Consider the following 23099-nt stretch of genomic DNA (forward strand, 5'->3'; position numbering starts at 1 on the left):
AATGAGTTCTTTAAGGTAAGATGGCGCCTGCCCATTAAGGGCTTTGTAGGCGAGAAGAATCATTTTTAATTCTATCCTGTGTTCTATAGGGAGCCAGTGTAAGGCAGCCAGAACAGGAGTAATGTGGTCCCTTTTCCGAACTCTAGTTAGTACACGTGCTGCAGCATTTTGAATCAGCTGAAGCGACTTAACTGACTTCTTGGTACACCCTGATAATAAAGAGTTACAATAATCCAGCCTTGAAGTAACAAATGCATGGACTAATTTCTCTGCATCGTTTTGAGGCAAGATATGCCTGATTTTTGCAATGTTACGTAGATGGAAGTAGGCGGTCCTTGAAATTAATTTTATGTGGGCGTTAAAGGGTAAATCCTGATCAAATATAACACCAAGATTCCTTACAGTCTCACTGGAGGCCAAATTAATGCCATCCATAGTTAGTATATCTTTAGATAATTTGTTTCGTAGATTCTTTGGGCCGAGTACAATAACTTCAGTTTTGGCCGTGTTTAACATCAAAAAGTTTAAGGTCATCCACGTTTTTAAGTCCTTGAGGCAGTCTTGAATTTTATTTAGATTATTAATTTCATCAGGGTGTAATGGTATTATACAAATAAATTGTAGGAGCACAGAAACAGTGTTCAAATTCTGCTTTTACAAACTTATTTTGGTTGTGCTTACCTTGCAAAGTAATGTTATAAGTGTCAAAGGAATGTTTTAATGTAAATATTAATGTTATTATTGTAGCGTGTCCAAGTTAATAGTTATTTCAGTTATCAGATGTGCACAGTTTAGTACATTTGGAGTTAGGGAGAGACTGCCCCTTCCAGGTGTGTGTGTGCGTTTTCCGGTGTGTGTGGAGGGAGTACGAGACGGTAGGAGTTGTGTTCGAGTGTGGGGAAAAGTCATAATGAGTGTTATACTATTGATTGGTTCTGTAAGGCGTGGCTGTGGCCGTCAATACCAGAAAATAAAGAGAACGTTTTCGACATTGAAGGCTCGAGTGATCTGTGATCTTGAATAGCGGTGAACGATACAATATGAACAGGCTCGTGCTTGGCCCACTGGTATTGTTTGTTTATTTATTTTGAAAATTAACTAGCAACGCCGTGCTGTCATATAGCAACTGCTAAGCTACTGCAGCAAAAAAATCCTGGCGCCGCCCATACACAGTAAGGGGGCGTGTCTGAGGATTTCATCGGAGGATGGTCTGGTAGTTCCTCGATTATCGCTCCTCCGTTATCGCTCCTCGATCCTCGATCCTCGGTCCTCCGGCACAAATAAGGCCACTGGCCAATAGAGTGGCGAAGTCCCTCCCCTTCCGGGGGACCTCCATGGGACCTTATTTCGGAAAAATTATGTATTGAAGTCAATGGAGAGAGAAAGATTATCTTTCGATCCCGTTTGAATTGTGCCACGAATTACACATATGATGTTTGTCAATTTAAAAGATAATTTTGCAAGTCAAAAAACTAAAAAATGTGTCGTAAAACTATGATATGGAGCTAATTTCCTGCCATAACTCCACAAACAAACTAAACAGGTTTTACAAATGCCTTATGATTCACTAACAAACACAATGTGGTTTGCAAATACAAAACACCATCTACAAACTAATGAATTTAGTTTTGCAAAGAAAAAACGTATCTATCAAACAAACACATAACATTTTTCTAATAAATCATGTTTCAGAGACAAATTCAGCTTAGGTTTTACAAGTACACAACTTTTTTTTACAAGTGCACAAATTTGTTTTACAACTACAACACTTTGTTTTACAACTACAAAACTTTTTTTTACAAGTACAAAACTTTTTCTTCTCACGGCGGAATATTACTGCCAAAAGTCACGTGACTGGAATATTACTGCCAAAAGTCACGTGACTGAGTCACGTGACTTTTGGCAGTAATATTCCGTCGTGGTTGTGCTCATACACACTCACACATGCTCACTCACACATGCTCCACGGCAGCAGGGGGCACTACTGAGTCCATTGGGAAGGCGGGAGGTTGAGCAGAGCATGGAACAGCTCTTGCCAGCCTGATCATGACAGCGGTGTTTCTAGCGTTCCAGCATCTGAATTTAGCGATCACAACGAAAACAGCCAAGACACATATTGAGCCCAGAAAATGAATGTTCTTAGGGCTGTAAATATAATAAGCATTTGTCTAAAATAGACAACATTGTAACTAAGGAGATTTAAACTATACAGCGATTCTGCACTCGGTCAATCAGCTGCTCTTCATTTTCTTTCCTGCTATATTCAATGAGTGATACAAATATTTTTTACCATACGTTCTGAATAAAACTGATACTGTTGGACTCGGTACTAGTTGACTGCTACCAGAAATAAAAGGAAGTACTTTACTGTGTACTTTGTGAGTAATCCTCTGTCAGAGTCCCCTCCATAGTACATAATGCATGTTTTTTGCTATCTTTGATGAATGATAAAAGGGTCATTCCAGAATTGGAGGACAATTTAGACACCAACATTTTTGAAAAATGAACCTTTCATTTGATTATTTTTTGTTATGTATTTAGGAAAAACAGATAATAAACCATAAAAAAAAGTGATTTGCCCAGCTAAGGCATCAAATGTATATTTTCCAATGAAGAATTAACCCTGTTACTCTAATTATAGTAACAGGGTTGCAAGTAACAGGGTTGAAAATCAATGCTAATTTTAGCTTTTACCTCAGGAATTAATGCTAGCTGCACAATGTAATGCTATTGTCAAGGAATGGACACACTTTATATTATATTTATATTTATATATATTTAACAAAAGAAAGATACATTTGAAATTAATTTGTTTTTGTTTCATAATTTGAGTAACAGGGTTGCGTTTGTATGAGTGCCACACTCCTTCAAGAGTGACAAGATTGGAAATATATTACAAATAAAAGAGAGGACTTAGTTTTGGTCTACCCATGGTAGTAGCACATGGCTTGCTGATGTCCTTTCCACTGTGTCATGCGACAAACAGTTTTTTCACTTCCTCTGCCAAGCTAAAAAGGTTTCGGTAACAGGGTTGCGCGCATGTTGAGGGACACACCTTCTGTGCAAAATTACTGTTATTTAAAATGTGTTTATGATTTAACAAATTGATTTTACCATTACAAGACACATATATCAATAGAATAATACCAAAAAAGTAAATAAAAACCCTATTTTAAATGTTATAGTTGACATGCAAGTTGGTCACCAAGAAGCTGGGACAAGAGAAAAGGGCAATTTTAGGGGGTGTTCGAGAGCTATTTGATATTTTAAATAATATTTTGAAACCACTTTTTCTACAACTTTATATGCATCTTGTCTCAAGACAAGTATATTTAACACAACAAGTGCATGTCTTAGCTTTTTGGGCATGGATTATTAGATTTTTTATATGGGGGACATGAAATGTCCTCCAATTCTGGAATGACCCAAAAATAAAATGTTACCATTAGTTCTTAATGAAATTGATACGGTTTGACTTTGTATTAGTAAGCCTACTACTAACAATACATTGAAGTACTTTTACTGTGTATTTTTTTGAGAAATACTCTGTCAAAGTCCCCTCCTGAGAACAAAATCAAGCCACTTCTTCTAAGTTTGATGAGGGAAAAAAATATTTTTTGGGTGATTTAATGGGTGATGTAACATTAATGACAGACATAATATGAGGTCCTTGGCACTCTAGAGGGGTCATTTTGTGATCATGGGGCATCACCCTTACAGCATCAGGACAATATCATATGGAGTCAGATACTGGAAGTGGGCTGGAGGCGTTAACTGGGACTGATGGAAGGATGAGGCTGATGAGACTGAAGAATCTGCGAGGAACGAACTAGCGGCAGAGGAATAATTATATATTAAAAGACAGCAGCATCATAAGAGGGCAACCATGTGACAGAGTGTGTTACTTTGCTGAAGGATATTTGTGACCAGCTATCCATTCCAGGCCAGATTCTAAAGACTTTCCAAGGTGTGAAAATGCTGCTGCCGGAGTACTGACTGGAAGTATTGCTGATATCATGTCTACCATCCTCTTAAAATACTCTGTCCAACAATATCAGTCTCAGGAAGAAATGTTTTTTAACGCTTATTAAAAGAAAAACATGCATTCTTGTACTCAGGAGGGGACATTGACAGAGGATTACTGGAAAAGTACACAATAAGTACTTCATAGTACTTGTGGGGGTAGTATCAGTAGTACTGAGTCCAACAGGATCAATCTCACGAAGAACTAATGGCAACAAAAAAGAATTCCCTCATCAAACTTAGCAGAAGTGGCTTGATTTTGTTCACAGGAGGGGACTTTGACAGAGTATTTCTCAAAAAATACACAGTAAAAGTACTTCAATGTATTGTTAGTAGTAGGCTTACTAATACAAAGTCAAACCGTATCAATTTCATTAAGAACTAATGGTAACATTTTATTTTTATCATTCATCAAAGATAGCAAAAAACATGCATTATGTACTATGGAGGGGACTCTGACAGAGGATTACTCACAAAGTACACAGTAAAGTACTTCATTTTATTTCTGGTTGCAGTCAACTAGTACCAAGTCCAACAGTGTCAGTTTTATTAAGAACTTGTGGTAAAAAATATTTGTATCACTCATTGAATATAGCAGGAATAAAAATGAAAAGCAGCTGATTGACCGAGTGCAGAATCGCTGTATACAGGGGCGGACTGTGAGCAGTGACTTATCCGACCGGCCCACTTCAGTACCGGCCCATCGGGATTCGTCCCGAACGTCCCCTGGCTGTATATATAGTTTAAATCTCTTTAGTTACAATGTTGTCCATTTTAGACAAAGGCTTATTATATTTACAGCCCCTAATAACATTTATTTTCTGGGCTCAATATGTGTCTTGGCTGTTTTCGTTGTGATCGCTAAATTCACCTTGTTTATAATATTATCACTATAACACCTGTCATCAGACTGGCAAGAGCTGTTCCATGCTCTGCTCAACCTCCCGTCTTCCCAATGGACTCAGTAGCGCCCCCTGCTGCCGTGTAGCATGTGTGAGTGAGCATGTGTGACTGTGTATGAGCCAGCCACGGCGGAATATTACTGCCAAAAGTCACGTGACTCACTCACGTGACTTTTGGCAGTAATATTCCGCCGTGAGAAGAAAAAGTTTTGTACTTGTAAAAAAAAGTTTTGTAGTTGTAAAACAAAGTGTTGTAGTTGTAAAACAAATTTGTGCACTTGTAAAAAAAAGTTGTGTACTTGTAAAACCTAAGCTGAATTTGTCTCTGAAACATGATTTATTAGAATAATGTTATGTGTTTGTTTGATAGATACGTTTTTTCTTTGCAAAACTAAATTCATTAGTTTGTAGATGGTGTTTTGTATTTGCAAACCACATTGTGTTTGTTAGTGAATCATAAGGCATTTGTAAAACCTGTTTAGTTTGTTTGTGGAGTTATGGCAGGAAATTAGCTCCATACTATGAAGTAACACATTAAATGAACTTCATCTCTGGTCTTGCACACAACAACACACGTCACCAAGATGGCCGTCACTACTGTCTTGTCAAAAAAGGGATTGACTACCCTCACTATCACCACAATGAAACACGTCCAGAAGAATGTCATGCAAAGCTGCCTGCCTGCCTTTGATTCTCTCTGAACTGCCTGGTCTTTGTAATGTTTAATGTCAACCATTTGTGCAGATAGCATGAAGTAGAAAAGATCGCCGATGCTAATGTAGCATTAGCGTAAGCATTTCTCCCCCAGGCTTAAATGGTGTATTATAGAATGATCACATCGGTGTGACAGTACTCTTCAAAGGGTTCACGAAATATGACTACTACTCTTACTGTTTAACATTTTGGGTTACTTAATGTTACTTCATGTTAAGGCTAATAAAAATGACAAGGCGAAGGCTGTAATGCTAACTAACGTGCTTGCTACTAGCTAGGTAGCTAACTTGATCCAGCCACTCCTGGTCCTTTCATCAGACGGGAAGCGAAAGAACGAGCAAGACCCATTGCTGGTATGATAACAACCTGGTATTAAGCACACAGGCATCTTGTTAAAGTTATCTTATCTTAGCTATCTCTTATATTTAGTGGAGGAAAACAATTGTGACATCAGTTATGACATCACTTACGCGACTCTGGGATTTGTAGTTTTTCTAGTTGCGTATTTTTCATAGTCTTATATTTCAACAGTTTTACGACAAACTGACTTTTTTGACATGGAAATGATTTTTTAAGATTAACAAACATCATATATGTAATTCATGGCACAATTCAAACGGGATCGAAAGATACGTTTTCTCTCTCCATTGACTTCAATACATAATATTTCCGAAATAAGGTCCCATGGACCGGAAGTAGATGGGCCTGACTTCGCCGCTCCCACTGGGACGCTACTCAAGATGGCGCAGACAAATCAACTTCCGGTGATACCAAGACCGAGGGTGTTTCTCAATCGCGAGTAAAGCTGCTTCAGAGCCACTATTTCAAGCATACTACGTCATCGAGTGCCGCCGAAGTACTGTTCCAATCTCCAGCATACTTGGAAATCTACCGAACCCGGCGTACTCCGTTTGGAGAAATATCGAGGCTGCACATGAGTAGACTCCGCGGTCTTAAAATCCCCACAATGCTTTGCGCACGGACCAATTTCCCCAAATCTGTGGCGGAAGATGTAAGCGGGGCCTCTCATATGACGCACACCTGCACACTTGCTAGCGTGTTCCACACTTCGTTTTCCGAATGCCAGGAAGTATTCTTGACTCGCTTCTGAAGCAAGATGCTCGGCAGACGTGCTACCAAGCAAGCGTACTCGCGATTGAGAAACACCCCGAGGAGCGAGGAAATGAGAAATAACCGAAATGAGACGCAGCAAGCCACAGAGCTCTTCTTTTACTGTCAGAGGAAGTACAGAAAAACGTAATTCTGGATTTGTTGTTTGAGGTGCAATAAACGAGCAGCTTTTTTGGCATGAGATAAAACAATTATTTTCCGCCTCGCTCATGACAGTAACGGACCGTCCGTGTATGCTGGGAGAGACATACCGCAGGTCATTTCCTCATATTCCAAAAAATGGAGGAGAAATTAGCGGTAGGGAATCACCCGGTGCTTTATGACCAGTCCCTATTTACCTACCGGGATATAAACCGGAGGAGCCAGGCATGGAGGGAGGTGGCAGAGACAGTGGTATGTTTTCGCCTGTTTGGGGAGTTTATATCCAGTTTACTTCAAACTTTTTTGCTTCGTATGTCGGGGGCGGGAGATTCATGTGATTGGTTGTTGGTGCCTTGCTCGCAAAAAATCCCCAAGCTTCAGATACGCCCACCTCCAAGATTTTTTTAACGCTGCTGTGTGGACGGTCCGTTACAGCTGGCAAAATTACGGCCTCGCCTACTGATTTTAATTTAACCATATATCGAGACCGATCGTCGATTTCACATGATTTAATGTAATTGTTTGCCTGACTGGCCATCGTAATCGGGCTCTTTGAAGATCCAAAAATCCACGGTTTTCTTAAATTTCTGATCGGATTGGCAAAAACTTCAGAATTTGTATTGACCGCCATTCAAATGACAGCGTTGTTTTCTCCCAAAAGTAGGCTGGGCCGTAATTTTCGCCCGTGTTAAAATCGGTTAAAATCAATACACAATGTGTCAATGATACAATTTAAAATAATGTTTACCAATCACTTATAGAAGATACCTCAAAAAGTTGTTGTTGCTGTAGATATTGATGTTTCTCAGCTAGAAGTGATGGCCATCCTGTTTTTGGGGGTTTTAGAACTTTACAAAGACACACTATTAAAATAACATTTTGAAAGATGATTTGTCTGTAAAGCCTTTTTTTATATACTGTATGTTGAGTGTCTATAGGGAAGAGATTCAGCACAAAATACTCACCATAAGTGACACAGATCTCACATGAAAAACAGGAAACGGCACATTTATTCTCTTATTTGTTCAAATTTATTAGATATTCTGTTATGTTCCATTGTCTAGACCTTCTGTCACAGCCTGAAAGCTGTACAAAAAAGAAAAGGAACGAATTGTATTACATTCACTACTAATTCCCCTGAATGTTGCCTTATCAGAAAAGAGAAAATTGAGTACATTGTGAATCTTTGTCTTTCAAAAACATAACAAAAAAAAAACAGTAGATTTTGCAAGTGCTTATTCATGATTACAATAGAGAAAACTGTATTTTGGACTCCATTTGTTCCCTAAGCTTCTATCCCTCCCCTCAGTCATACCCTGGCTGGCATCACTGGTAATGCTACAAAACTGTACATCACTCAGCCTATTCTAGTCTACCAGGCGCCTCCCGTCATCATCAAACTCAGTCAGGCTTTTCACTCCTCGTTTGTAAACCGAGGTCCAGCCAAATCCAGTTTGATTCTGAGGAGAGCCGCCCTTTTAAAAGATTTCCCTTCTTGTCTAATGCAGTTCAAGAGCTTCTCAAAAGCACTGATGTCCTGATCAAACACAGAGAACAACCGAGACAAAAGAAAGGAAAACGTAAAGAATAAAAAATGAAAAGAAAGTGTTGAGCATGCAGATCCAATTCTGAAGTTGTTTTAAATCTCTCCTTGTCTTTTGATGATATAATGGCTCCATGTCATGCGTGTACAGGTGTGAAACAAGTCAGTTTTCCTGCAGTTCAGAAACATCCTGCACATTGACACTTCTGTCTCCTAGCTGTACATTCACAAGCATGGATGAGGTACGGTTAAACCATGGTGTGAGCAACAACACGCAGACAGTTTGCTTTACTTTACACACACTGCCCACAGAGCTGACATTACCTGCTCTGACAACATCATAACTTACTTTAAGTTAGCAGTATTGAATGATAGACCTGACACCGCTGAGAAGCTGTGAATAATCCATTCAAGTCTGTGTATGTATGTACAGTTTGTCCATTTCTATAATGGGCCTATTATAAAGTACACTTATAACTCTCTGTTAACCTGTCCAACAAACACAACGCACAGATAGGCTAGACACTCATACCTGATCGAATAAACAAAGTCTCAATCACAGCTGTATATCTGCACTAAGCTACATCATGATCAAAAACATCACAAATATTTTACCTAGAGCCCAAACAGGATCTGCATTACTCTTAAGTTAAAGACTGCAAAAGTGAGCTCTTGCTGTGATTGAATCAATCCAAACCGTAGTGATGCAGGAAAGAGCGCAGTATAATGATCGTGGCTCGTACTATAAACCAACACTTATCTAAACTGTAAGAGTAAAGTGTTTTGAACCCTTTCCGAGGCAATTTCCTCCTTAACCGATGAGAAAAGTTCCGACTGACCTCAAACTTTTTGGAGTATTTTCAAACTTGTGAAAATAAAATCTATACAAGCAAAATGCTCATCAATCCACAACAAACAAAAACGATCTGCCTGATTTGCTCTGTTAGGGGAGAGAGGAAACTGTAGTTTGAGAACGATATAAAAAAAAGAAAAAAAACCTTGATTCATGCACACAGAGTCACAAACTCTCATCCTCATTTGTTTTAGTTTTAAAAAACATTGCGGAGGCTTTTGGGTGCCGTCCAGTTAAAGCCCTAGCCAAGGAGCAAGGACATGCAGCGACAGCATGAGGCAGGTTCAACAGGCTGGTGGAGGAGTGAGAGCTCAGCTGTGAGCCGAGAACACGCAGAAGCCTGGATATTAATCTGAACGTTATTCATCTCAAGAGTGACAGTCCTTTAAGAGCGAAGGCAGCTGATAACACTTACAAGCACACAGATGCACACACTAACACACAGGTGTATTGTACAGACTCTCTCTCTCTCTAATCAACACAAACAATCCACTTGAGCGCAGCTGCATTGCAGCGACTAAACACATGCAATGACAGTGTAGCGAGGAGTTGCTGTTGTACACATGCACTTGTGACTGAGGAGGAGGAGGAGGGCTGGTGTGCATGTCGAAATGTGTGCATGTGTGGGGAAAACAATAGCAGAGAATTATCCATCATGCATGAAATTTGAAATTTGAACCATAAACGCCTTGAAATTAAAACTAAAAAACAAAGAAAAACATCAGAATTCCCAACTACTGCCAGATAGAGGGTTCAGTAAGACATGGAGGGGAGGAGATCTAGACAAATTTAACCAGGACAAGCATATAGACGATACTGAGGGGAGAGACAAGGATTAAAGTAGAGACAGACAATTATAATACAAGGGTAGGTCGGGGGTAAATGGTCCAAAACCTGCTAAAGTCATCTTATACCAATTTGTTTGGGAACCTGTATACCTAAAAACAACATTCTAAATTATTTAAAAGGCTTGACTTTCTGAGTCACGGTGTACACACCTGAATAAAAACAAAGCCCATTGTAATAATCAACTAACAATTACATATCAGGCAATTTACGTTCTGTGCAAAGAGTTTTTTTTTTCTTTTTATATGTATGCAAAACCATGTTTTCTGTTGTGAACAGGAGGCTTGTGATTGGGGTAGAATCTGTACAGTACTGTTAACCAATCTTTTCAAACCCCCCAATGAATCATGTGAGACAGGAAAAAAAGAGGCGACGTCAGGGCCACTTCCTCATCGTGGTGGACGTGTCTCTGATGACATCATCATGACAGGGTTTGGTTGATTTGCCTCATTCGTCATGAGCAGCACTGGTGCCTCGAATCGGACCTGTTTTACGCAGCTGGGAGACAGAGAGAGAAGTTTGGGTTTACTCTGGGTGAAAAGACGAAAGAGATGGTCAAATCTGGTTGCAATAAGACATGCACATGCAGGGAAATCAGCCAACATTTAAAAACAAACATAACGTAACATCAGGAGATAAACAAATTGAAAAAAGTGATGAAGCTGCAAGAGTGTTCAAATGAGTGAAAAAGACAAATGTGATTGATGAAAAGCAGGCAAAAGGACAATGACTGGAATGAGATGAAAAAAGATTAGAATGGGAAGATAACAGGGATTATAAAACGTCAAGCAAACTGGACAGTACTTAGAAAAAGGGATGAACAAGTCAGTTAGACAGCAGATACACACAGAACCTCTAATAAAGACTGAATTGTTTCATCTTGAAAGTACAGAGAGAATGACTTTCACCTAAACTATGTGTTGATAAATTATTGAAATACTAGGAAAAATGGATTGTGTCTCTGACCTTATGAGATGATGAATGGTCTGTTACGGTATGATCTGTATTTCTATCAGTATAAAGTGTTAGAAAACGTAGGTGACAAACTGCTTTGTTGAATTTCTATGCTCTCTTGCTCGAAAATATAAACAAAAACAAATGATTAGACAGAAGCCAGACAGAAGGATTAGGAAATGGGTGGAGAATGATCCATGCAGCGCCACCACCCTCCTGAGATGAGACTTACTCAGCCTGCCTCTAGTGTTTGACCTACAGCAGCGGGCCTCTACTCGTCTGTTGCAGAGGTGCCTCGCACATCTCCCTTCTGACGCATCTAATGTGAAATTCAGGAGTAAGGGGGTTAAATCAGGAAGATTAAGTGTGTCGCGTCGTCTCCAGCAGTCTGCTGATACAATGTAGCATTATATCATTCACAACTTGAATTGATGTGTGAGTTCATTGGCATTAAGAATATCTTTAAACATGTAAAATATGAATGAAGGTCTAACTGAATCCTACATTCCAGTTAATGTTGAAATACTTTAACTGCATTATTTTCACCTGCTTTCAAATTCAAGAAGTACAGTGGATAGTTGGAAATGTAATTACCTCCTCAAGCTCTTTTTGGGTCTCTTCCTCCATCCGCCTGATGTCCTCCATGGTCAAACCCACCCACCTGTCAATCCAGCAGAACAGCTGGCGGTGGAAGTTGGTGAAAATACGCTTTTCTTGCTGTGGAAGGACAAAAAAAAGGTTCAAATGTAAAACAACTGCACAACACCAAAAGTGGATTAGAGGCAAATGACAGGTCGGACTGAAGTGGGGGCTCCTGTTTCCTGCCTTCAGTCTGTGTTGGAGACTTTAAATGTTTTTCTATTTAAATAATTGTACAAGGTTAACGTTCCTTTACCCTTGCCTGTCTCATCTCTTTCCTGCACTGATCCATGCTTTACTCAGTTAAATTCTCTCTCCAATTTTAAGAAACACTGAAAAAGCCATGTCTCCCTCTGCTGTTCAAAACAGAAACAACACTTCATTGGTACATTTCAATCTTATCAAAGACTATGCACCAATTATTCATTGAAAAACATGATATGGCAAAGATATATTACCCTGTGGATGAAGTTTTCCACTTTGGTCTGAAGACCCCACCATTTGAACTTGACAGTGACCAGTTTGTACGCACACATGTAAGGACAATCTGTCTTCAGCTCATTCTGTGGAAGCAGGGGGGAAAAAGCACATTTCATTAAATCTGAAATGTTACCAAGGACAGACAGAGAACAATCATGATGTCCAGCAGTAAGTGTTTTATATTTCCTGCTCTCTGTAACTCAGGTACCTTCCATTCAGGGCCGAGGGGTCCTCTGCCCGTCTTGGCGGAGTGGAAAAGGGTAGGATCTTCTTCTGGCTTATAGTCCTGATAAGGGAACAGAGGGCAACACAACATTAAGATAAAGAAACAGAGTGTACCTGAAACACACTGTGCAGATAGACAGCCTTTGTTTAAGGGTCACGTCACCATCATCAGATTTGTTCCTGTTTGTTGAAGCCAGCATGCTCAGAACCATAAGGGTCAAGTAAAGACTACACATACTTTTTTTTACACAGTGAAGGTCAAACATCCAAATCAACAAACACAAATACATATGTATGTTCAAGGGGACTTAAGGTGTTAAAACCTCGCCAGTTCACCTCCTGCCCTGCCGTGGTGCCCTTGAGCAAGGCACCGGACATCCCCCTTCCCCCCCTCACTCCCATTGCTCCCTGGGCGCTGTACAATAGCTGCCCACTGCTCCTAGTACTAGACTCCTGGTACTAGGATGGGTTAAAAGCAGAGAACAAATTTCACTGTGTGTGTGCTGTGTGCTCTGCATGTGTGACCATTAAAGAGGGTTTCATCCCTCCCAATTCTATTCTATTCTATTCTATTCTATTCTATTCTTAAGACACATTTACAAAACAGATTTCATGAACTATTGTTACAAAGCTCAAAACAAGGCTGTTTTCAGTCAATCTACATTTGCAGGGCTTTTTCGCCTGTCCTAAAATCCTTAAAATGTCTGCACCTACTGCATGGGATAATCTACCACCTGATTTTAAACTACAAAACATAGTAACACTGAGTGGGTCTATGTATAGATATATTTATATGAATACAGATCTAAAATAGTCCAGGCGGTCTGTGTAGAAATACTTTTAAATAATACTTTAATCTGTGCTTTTATGTTAATTGTTGAAACTCAGGTCTTTCTTGTAGTAGACATATTTAATCTCAGTTGGATTAACAGGTTTAACTACTTGCTAGATTTAATTAAAGCAAATTCAGTTGAGTCCTATTCGGTCCAGGACTACTAACGAATCAGCATCTCCAACATTGTATTTGTACTCCCCCACACCAAAGCTCGTGGCTCTCTGCTGTTTTAATCCATTAGGCCTGTGGAAAGGAGTGCAGAAACCTGGAGCAGATGGACATTCAGATTACGCCTCAGCCTCAACCTGATCCACTTAAGTCATTACTGTTCATGTGCTAGTGTAAGAAACACTGTGTCCCACCAGGATGAAAATGGCTTAATGCTTCCTTTAAGATTTTGAACCACAGGCGACATGACGGTCTGGGTATTACTGACTGACAGGAGACCATGATGGACTGGTGAAAGGTTTTAAAAGAAGGTTCACAGTGTAATTTACCAGTGGTCTCACGCCATTTACCAAAATACTTTTAATGTCTCTTATTTTCATTTGACAGCAAATCAAATGACTGATAACCTGTCACAGTGCATTTCCTTGTGCTTTATAAATGCAGTCCAACTGTATAGTCGTGCCATTTCAACAATACAATACAACTTTGCATTAAGACATTTTTTTCTTCTTCTGAATGGTCAGAAATGATGCCACATAAAACATACATTAATAGATAATGCACACCCTAGAACCGTTCCAAAGACAGTCAATATTGAATCAGCTGCTGAGGTATATGATAGCAACAATAGGCATTTTACTGGTCACTGTTGAAAAGCTTCTACAGTGCATTACAGACAGTCACTGATTAAATGTAAATGGCTATTCATTCAAGTCTTAATGGTTGGATTTCCAGCTGAGGGAGACAGCTGTCTCCAAGAAGAAATGAGACTTTACATTTTTCACGAAACTGACAATGAGTGGAGTGACAAGCAAGTGCAGAATCCAGGCAGGAAATTGATTGGAGTATCCATTATCACCAATTCAAGTGAATGCTCCCCCCCCAGTCGATTTCAAGAACATTTCGTTTTTTATGATAAACATGATGAGTGAGATATATTGCAAACAACCATATGGCCATACATGAATAACGTGACTGCATGTCTCTCATTCTGTATGACCACACTCTTCCTCAGGGTGGACACACCATGCTGTAAATCAGTTACCAACACCTGATTCACTTGCTGTGTGCTTTTAGTTTGTGTTAATCTATGTTTAGTGGTATGAAAAAAAAGGCCTTTTCGGAACACCAGTATAAACAAAAAACCTCACCCCTGGGGCCACTTCTTCTTTGCTGGCAATATCTATTGGAGACACCTCCACCGTGCTCCATGTTGGGTCGTCCAGGTCATGGACCTAAAACAAAGAGAAACATGTACACCTCAGCTCAGCACACAAGGGACACTTTGTTCCCTTCAGGAGGTCTGTGTTGAGTGAAAAACAAATGAGATCCAAAACCACAGCAGTGTATTGGAACTTCAACTCTTCTTCTGCAACTTTATTAAGATGTTTTTTTCTACTTATGTGGGAATCCACCTGTTTCATACTTTGAAGCTTGTGTTGCGTCCTCTGGGGCTTCAGAGGGGAATCAGGGAGTTTGGGAGAATAATCAATATATGCGTTTGGACTTGGAGACTTCAATGTATAACAGAAAGCCTGCATTATAAACTGGGCACAAACTCTTTTTAAAGGGCTGTTTATCAAACAGGGATGGTCCAATGAAACATGCTCTTATGTTGTATTATGGGACATGGAGGATGCAGTGCTCCAGACTGTGACTTATACTAGGGTCTGAAGGTCAGGACATATCAGCCTCTGCTGCTTACTGTTCTTTTTTAATCTTCTCCTCAAAAGCCCCCTGACTTGAAAAGAGCGCAACACCAAAATAAGAACCCTTTTAACACCAACATGCCTCCACACTGTTTACCCTGGTCACTTACATTTTCTATTGTTCCCATGTCAGGTTTGTGCCACGTCTCGATCTTTATCATGAAGTCGTCCTTCATGTACTCGTTCTGAAAAGCAGGAGAAAGCAGACACATTTTGATCAAGGGGGATAAAGATAACTTGGCCATTAGTTTTTAAAAGTACCACTGAATGAATGAATGAGTGAGTGAATGAAGTGCAGCTGGCTTCAAAGGGCCAGGACAAAAGAGCACAGAGAACACCGTAAAATGAGGATTCTGCTATTGTGCTTAAACCCTGCAGCTAAATCCAATTAACCAATCAAACGGTTACACTGAAACATCACTAGTGATGCTGCTCGGCTCAGATCTATTTTAAACCCCTCGTAACAGTGTAAGCTGGCAGGTAATGTACAGCGAAAGGGATCAGTGTCAGCAGACAGATAGTGGTATCACACATAGGGGGAAGCTCCAGGGGGGAGAGTCAATCTGAACAGTTTTTGCCTCAAATTAAAAAGTATTATCAACTTCCGACATGCAAACTATTGTAGCTTATTAGCCAGGTAACAGCCTCTACCGTTATATAATTCCCTGTGGGGATAAACACTTCTCACAAAAGAAATCAATGGCAAAAAGAAAAACATTTTTGTTAGTAAGGAATTATTTTAGAACTTTTTACCCCCTCTTTAAAAACTCTTTATTTAATGAAATGATGTACAACCCTGAGAACAAAACACCCGGTAAATAATAGAGAAAATAGAAGGAAGCTCATAGAAATGTTGTTTATTAATATTCTTGCAGGGCTAGCTGGGGAGCTAACCACAAAACTGCTAGTCAGCTCTGTGAGGAGTCACACTACATCAAAACCTTAAGAAACATGAACTTCAAAGAGTACAAAGTTTGAGAAACAACTCACCGTCACAACTGCAAAGCGGGAGGGGAAGAAAAGGGAAGAACAAAAAGCATCAGTATCAACAATCTGGATTCAATTGATCAGAAAACGTTCAACTACGAGAGGAAAACAACTGTATTACATTCATAAAATGTCCTTTGAAGGAAGCCATGATTTTGCTTTAACTACAACATTTTCATCATCTAGCACCCTATTGTGAAACAACATGAAGTATGAAATGATTCATTCATCGGCATGAACTTACTTGTGCGACAGTACGGGTAGGCGTTCCAGGCCTTTTCGTGAAAAACTAATGCTCCCTCTGGTGCAATCATCTTCACATAACCTGGGACTTTACTGCAGTGGGAGGGAAAGAACGTCAGAAAGTCAACTCTGGGATCCTTTCAAGAGGAATAAAACATCCATGGTGATGTGTTTATCTGCAGGTTGGTTTCAACTTTCATCTTGAAGCATGGACATCATGCAGGAATAAACTCAAAGGAAACACTTTTGGCATAATAATAATACATTACATTTATATAGCGCTTTTCCTGGTGCTCAAAGCGCTTAAGGCATGCAGAATAGTCATCACTACCTAATGTCTGGCTCCCACAACAGCTATACCTGTAAATGGTAATAGCTATAGTCCTTTTTCTGTGATCTAAACAAACACGTCCAGATAGAGGAAACAATTCCAATCACGTTCTGATGCCAGCGCTTTATGTTTTATTTACCTTTTTGGTGGTGTTGGCCAAAAGCTGATAACAACGCCATGGGTAATACATGTTTTCATGTTTATGTCGGTCACAAAGGTGCTATCTCAATTCTGAATATTGAGGCTGCAGATGTTTCCCTGTCTCTCCATCCTCATCACTGAGCCATTTATTGCATCCACTCAGTACCACTGCTGCATGCAAGCTTCTTTAAAGCCTACACTTTTAGCCAAACACAATCCTGTGTAGCCATCACTGTAAGGCGGTCAAACTACTGTATCCCCCCTATGATTGGCTAAGGGTTATTTAAATATTTTCTCTTTTTAAAAAGTCGGACAATGTTTAACCTTAGACAATTTAGAAAGACTTGCCTCTTTAGATGGTATATTTTATGTGTGTATTGTCCCTTCTCCCCATCCTTCTCATAAGGTTCGTTCTTCAGCACCTCGATGCCTTCTCCTCCTCCTGTCTCATTCTTGCTGGCCTCAGCCACAGAGAACAGCTGCCCTACTTGATACTGTGAGAAATAGGAAGAGAGAAAAAAAAGACACTGAAGACTGAATATACAGCATTAAAGTGCAGGGACAAATCCTGCGATTATTGCTGAAACAGGCAAAGACTGAGCGTGTCCCTGAAGCCAAGGCAGGTGCTTTGAGGATATTTACCGCTCTCATCCACTAGATGCTGCACAGAAGAATCTTATACTGCATCAACACCGAAAGCCCTGACTACTCTCTTTAATTCTATTTTATATAAGGCTCTAAATGAGGTATGTTGGAGTGTATGTTTATCAGCCTTTGAATTGTGGTGTTTTTGATTCTTAACTGTCCTATAATCCAGGATTGCTGATAGTGTTATGAGGTAGCTGAGCCGTAAAGGTTTCAAAACACCCTTTTATCAACTTGCGGCTGACCTCACAAAAGCTACATGCATGTTTTCTCTTAAGTATATCAAAAAGACATCCAAAATAACTTCTGCTGCCGATACCATTTATTTTATGTTGTTGTACTAATTCTCTAGAAAACCCATTAAGAGCAAACTAAATGTGGCTGGCAGTTTAAATGAGGAATCACATGTTTTTCCAATTTAGAAAATGCTGTGAAATAGGGCCAATTCAAAGTATCGTGTCACTAGATATCACACTGGGGTCTGGGCTCACTGAACCAATCTAGTTTTGAGGGTTTAAAAAGAGCACAATTGCAACCAAAAAATATAATTTCAAGCACAAAAAAAGGATTCCTAATAAGAGAAATATAATAGAGATTGTAGTTTTAAAGTCTGAGCTCACACTCCAGTCCAGCTCTCTCTCTCTGCAAACACCAACACCAGCCTGTCACACCAATACCAGTGCTCTCTAACAAAGGCTATTTTGTCTCGATATGTGCCTCAGACGAAAGCCTGAGTGGAAGAGACTTCTGTGTACAGGAGAAAATAAATACAGAAATATGACTATTCCAACATGGTGTGTCTGTGATATACAGTATGATGGGCAAGGTTCGCTGGAAAGAAAAGATGTCTTTAAGTATCAAAGATGGTATGGATGTAATGATTACTCACCTCTTCCACAGAGACTGGCAACACTACACGGCTGAGAGAGTGGAAACAAGGGAGGGGTGGGGCAGGAAATGGAGAGAGAAAGAAACAAGTTAAAATACTGGGGTAAAATACTGGAGAAGATGTACAAATGTTAAGGATTTGAAAACAGTCCATAGTCGATTCTGGGCAGAAGTTAGTGGTGCTTTTTTTCACTCAAAGTTAAATATTGCTGGGATTTTTTAGTCTTAATATGACCAGCTATGATTGAGCACAAATACCCCAATATTTTTATGTATAAATAGCACTGACTGAACTTACAAAAACATGGAGCAGTAAATAAACGTTACTCTGCTCTGACCATCTGTGGGGAAAAAATGAACTGGCCCCCAGCCTGAATGTTGAAACTCAGCTTTGGCTCAAAAAGGTCTTTCTTCTGCAGACAGCAAACTATTGTATCTGCACACAACTATAATGCAACAACAACTACTGGTAAAGGTTGAACACAATTTAGGTAAAACATAAATTGGTGAACAAGGGTATTCTAAAACCATAACATTATCTGCATCATTTATAAAAACGGTTTTATCAGGATAATTCATTAGGATTTCTGCCAACTACCCTTTTGTACTACATGTTGTATATAAAAGTGTTACTGCATGACATTGGGACATACTGGATTGTCGTACTTTTATTTAGTTTTTTTGGTGGTGACAATAAACGTTATACTGTCTGTCCAGTCATGTAATAAGAACACAAGATGCTGAACCAATAACATGAGGTAATTCACATTTAAAGTAACAAAAAGACAAGGATAGAGCAGCTGCTCAAAAAGAGGCATAACAAGGGATCAATTATACATAGCTGATATTTGGCTATGGCAGCTTATTTTAACATGAAACAATCACTAATTCCTCTAGTTTCCTGCCCTCCAATAAAGCACCGCCCCCTCTCATCATTCCTATCAATGAGGTGCAGGGACAGATTCAGCACCCCACCCTTAAACATGAAGTGATTGATAAAGTTAGCTTGAGGTGGTTTACAGGCTGACAACAATCAGACAGCTAAAAGAGGGTCCCCTGAACAACAATACTCATGAAAAAACCTTGCAGCTAAAACCTTGCATCAACAGAAATACATCTGCAACTTTAATGATATATAGATTTATTGTTCGGGGGGTTTTTTCTAGCAAAAATTACGTTTTACGTTGTAAGGGAATACCTATTGGTTTAGGTGTGTTGGTTAAAGTTGAGCTTTCTTCCCAAAAAACAAATACAACCACCACATAGATGTGTGTTATACTTCATAATACATGTATGATCCATCATCATTTATCTACATTGTAAAGACACATCCAGAATCTGTGCTCCGACAGTCCTGTATCTTTAGAAACAATGTTGCACAACTGGAAAAACAAAGGCAGAGTGCAGCAAGGTTTTGTTTTTGCTCATACTGCTGGTGTGTGGCTTTTGTAACAGAGAAATTAACAAGTTGGCTCTGGCAAAAACGTAAATAGCAGCCACTGCATTAGATGTTGAAGTAAACGGATCAATAATGGGACCCTGACACTACCAGAGGGCTTTTTAATCCAGTGCAATGAAGAGCAGAAAGCTTTGACTGGATGATATCCACTGTTTCACAATCAGTTTCGTTGTATTTGCTAATAAAGGGAAGGATCTTTAATCAAAACAAAACATGCTTTGCTGAACATGAGATAAAAAGTGACTTTGACAAACGCAATAGTGAGATAAGAAAAATCTGGAGGCCTACAATCTGCTCAAACCCCCATCTGCTGAAAATGACACCACAAAGTGTCCATTCTCTGCAGCATACAGGTGTGTTAATGATTAATTGGTCATTGATTATTCTCCGTTAAGAAATTGATTGTGTTGTGCTAGGCAAACATAAACATACATTATAATTATAATCGGAACATTTGTTTCCTTGGTAGTCGATGCATTCATTTTATACACATTGACTGTTTACACTGACTAACATTCACTTTGTTATATAGAGTACCCGCAGCAGAGAGCATTTGACTGGAAATAGCTTTCTTGGATTATCAAGGGCACAACTATTCGACAAAAGCCGACCAGTCACAGTTCAAGAGGTCTTGTACTCCAGGTAAGCTGTTGTTGTGTAATATCCCGTCAAGTCCTCTATGTGCCTTTGCAGACTTTACTGGTACTGTGCAGCTTAGACACAGAGGGGGGGATCAACCTTTGTGACGTTTGAATATTTAACTGTTTCACTTTTCATTCCTGTGACTAATAGAACTACTACACCATCCATTTAATGCTTCTAGGGGTGAATTGATCAATCAACAAATCAGCTTGTTTGTGTCATTTGTCATTGCAAGCATATTGTTTTTGTGTTAAGATTGTTGCAGAGACAAAACAATTAATTTCATTAAATTATAATGGACAATATTTAGACAAAACATGTATTTGAGAAAACATTTGCAGATTCAATTATAACAAATATAATTGTTGGTGCAACCAAGATAATTACAAAACATTTAATTCAAAACTAAAGAAATCTGCAAGCTAATGCACCTTCATGTATAGTGTAATGTGTGTCTGTCAATCATGACCAAAGTTGAGTTATACAACAGTGATAACAGCTCACTCTTACTGTACATACTTATGTAAGTTGTGCAAGATAAGCATGTCTGAATTGGACATACTGTTCATTTGTTTCTACAGCAATTAAAATGTATTTCTCAGCAGCTTTTCTTTTTAAGTGTTGAAGATACTGATTTAGGGATTAGGACAATGTGTAGATAATGGTCCACAAAATCCTTCTAAGATAGCAGTAAAACACAACCAGAAAAATAACCGCGGTGATCTGACCGAGCTCTCTCCCAGATGCCTTATTCACTTACATATTAGTGCAGAAAGAAAAGAAAATTGACAGTGACGCTAATATTGAAATGTACTTTTCTCTTCATGAGCTCATCAAAATGTCTACACATTTTCTTCAATTAAGGCTCCCTTTAAACAAGATGCCTCCTATACATTGATCATTGTTTTAGAATCACAATATTTATAAACAACCATAACAGTTAGAAAACATAAGAACATGATTTGATAGGAACATCTGTTTGCTTAATGATTATATCTTGCATAGAATAATCAAATATATTGTTCCATGGTCATACATTTGATTAGAAAGCATAATGTGGGCAAACTATACTACAGTATTATATATGTATAAATCCATATCTCCTGACCAATAACATTTTTACTTTAATTATTATGTTGTGTAGGTTTTAAATACTCTTCTACAATTGCGTTAATACAAATGCAATACAGGTTCTTTTTGTATTATTGTTATTCCACAGAAACACACCATGTTGGTTGTATCTAACCTTTGACACATGTGTTTTTAGCCATGCATGTCTAAGCATAGTATGCAATAATAATTCAATTTTAAAATAAGATGAAAATGTGGTAGATTTAAGCAGATTTGTGTGTTTTAACCAAGGCTAGTTGAACAAACAAGGCTACAACAGGTACCGTTATCTGGAGCGGATATTGGTTAGCCATATAGCAGAAGCTAATAAGCTTTGCTGAAACGAAAGTGGATGAAAAGGACCCCCTTAATACCATTACGACAAATGTATGGGCTCAAATGTGGTGGTTAATTGCGTTAGAGATGTTGCTTGGTAAGTATTAGCCGCCCATTTAAAAGGCTAACTCTGTAATGCTAGCGCCAACAAAGTAACAGCAAAGTAATTCCATACCCTCAAGCTAGCTTGAAGGGTACAACTGCTATGTGAAATGAGCAAATACTGGACGAAAATACCTGCTAAACTCTTTGTTAACGATATGATTGAATGTAATACACCAACATGGCAGTTAGATAGTGTTAGATATAGGTTTATAAATGAACTTGTTGTCAAAAATGCTTATGCTAGCAGCTAGCCGGCTGCTAGGGCTAACTTAGCCAAAGCTAGCATTACGTTCATGTTAAATCCGACGGTGAAGGAACCTTAATCTGTCACTCACGGGACCAAAGCTTAACATTACGGCACTTTACACATATAACATGCTGCAAACCGGTTAGCTACCTTAATGTTGGTGACATATCCAACCCTCAAAATCATGTTGACTGACTGAATGTCTAGATTGTTTATGTGTGTAGCCTTTTTATGTAACTCATTTTCACTAAGAAGCTAATTATCCCCTCCGCTGCTACAACTCAGATGCTAACGTTAGCTTGCACTAGCAACGCCTAAAAAAGACCGGTGTGTCCCGTTATCCACGTCCTGATCCACCCTGCTCAAAGCTGGCTTCTTACGGGTTACGCGACCGCAAAATCCAGCAAACGACAGATCTGAACGATACATATATGTTTACTCTTCAGTAATAGGCACTCGAATAGATGGAAATCAGCCTCTAAACACACCAAAGACCGTTTTTTAAAAACACCTCATACTCACTATTCTTTGATGAGCACCATCTTCGTCACCCGGGCTGCGCCTGCGCACTGGGACCGGACACCAGAAAGAATTATCAACAAATTCGTTCCGCCCTCCAGAAAAAATCTGATAGGCTGAAAAATCCACACCACTGTCTCTTCGATTTACCAGAGTATGAATTAAACATGATTTCTACATATTAATTAGAAACATTTGATTTACTAAAAAATGAAATCCATTGCAATAGATAGATAGATAGATAGACAGTTTCATGTAAGTGAAAATGTGAAGAGAATTGATT

The 23099-nt window shown here is 39.1% G+C and overlaps 1 protein-coding gene across 1 annotated transcript; it reads right to left on the minus strand.

Annotated features, from left to right (window-relative positions):
• Positions 1-7919: 7919 nt before the first annotated feature.
• pitpnb (phosphatidylinositol transfer protein, beta) lies at positions 7920-22870 on the minus strand. The gene is made up of 12 exons (XM_034123121.1): positions 22820-22870; positions 18400-18430; positions 17214-17359; positions 16395-16486; positions 16154-16161; positions 15274-15348; positions 14606-14689; positions 12435-12512; positions 12205-12309; positions 11702-11824; positions 11340-11426; positions 7920-10651 (listed from the first exon to the last, which is right to left on the minus strand). The coding sequence occupies exons 1-11, from the start codon at positions 22837-22839 to the stop codon at positions 11379-11381; spliced, it is 810 nt and encodes a 269-aa protein (XP_033979012.1). The 5' UTR covers positions 22840-22870; the 3' UTR covers positions 7920-10651; positions 11340-11378.
• Between the last annotated feature and the right edge of the window lie 229 nt (positions 22871-23099).

The sequence above is a fragment of the Trematomus bernacchii genome, unplaced genomic scaffold, assembly GCF_902827165.1.
Source record: "Trematomus bernacchii unplaced genomic scaffold, fTreBer1.1, whole genome shotgun sequence".
Taxonomy (NCBI): Eukaryota; Metazoa; Chordata; class Actinopteri; order Perciformes; family Nototheniidae; genus Trematomus; species Trematomus bernacchii.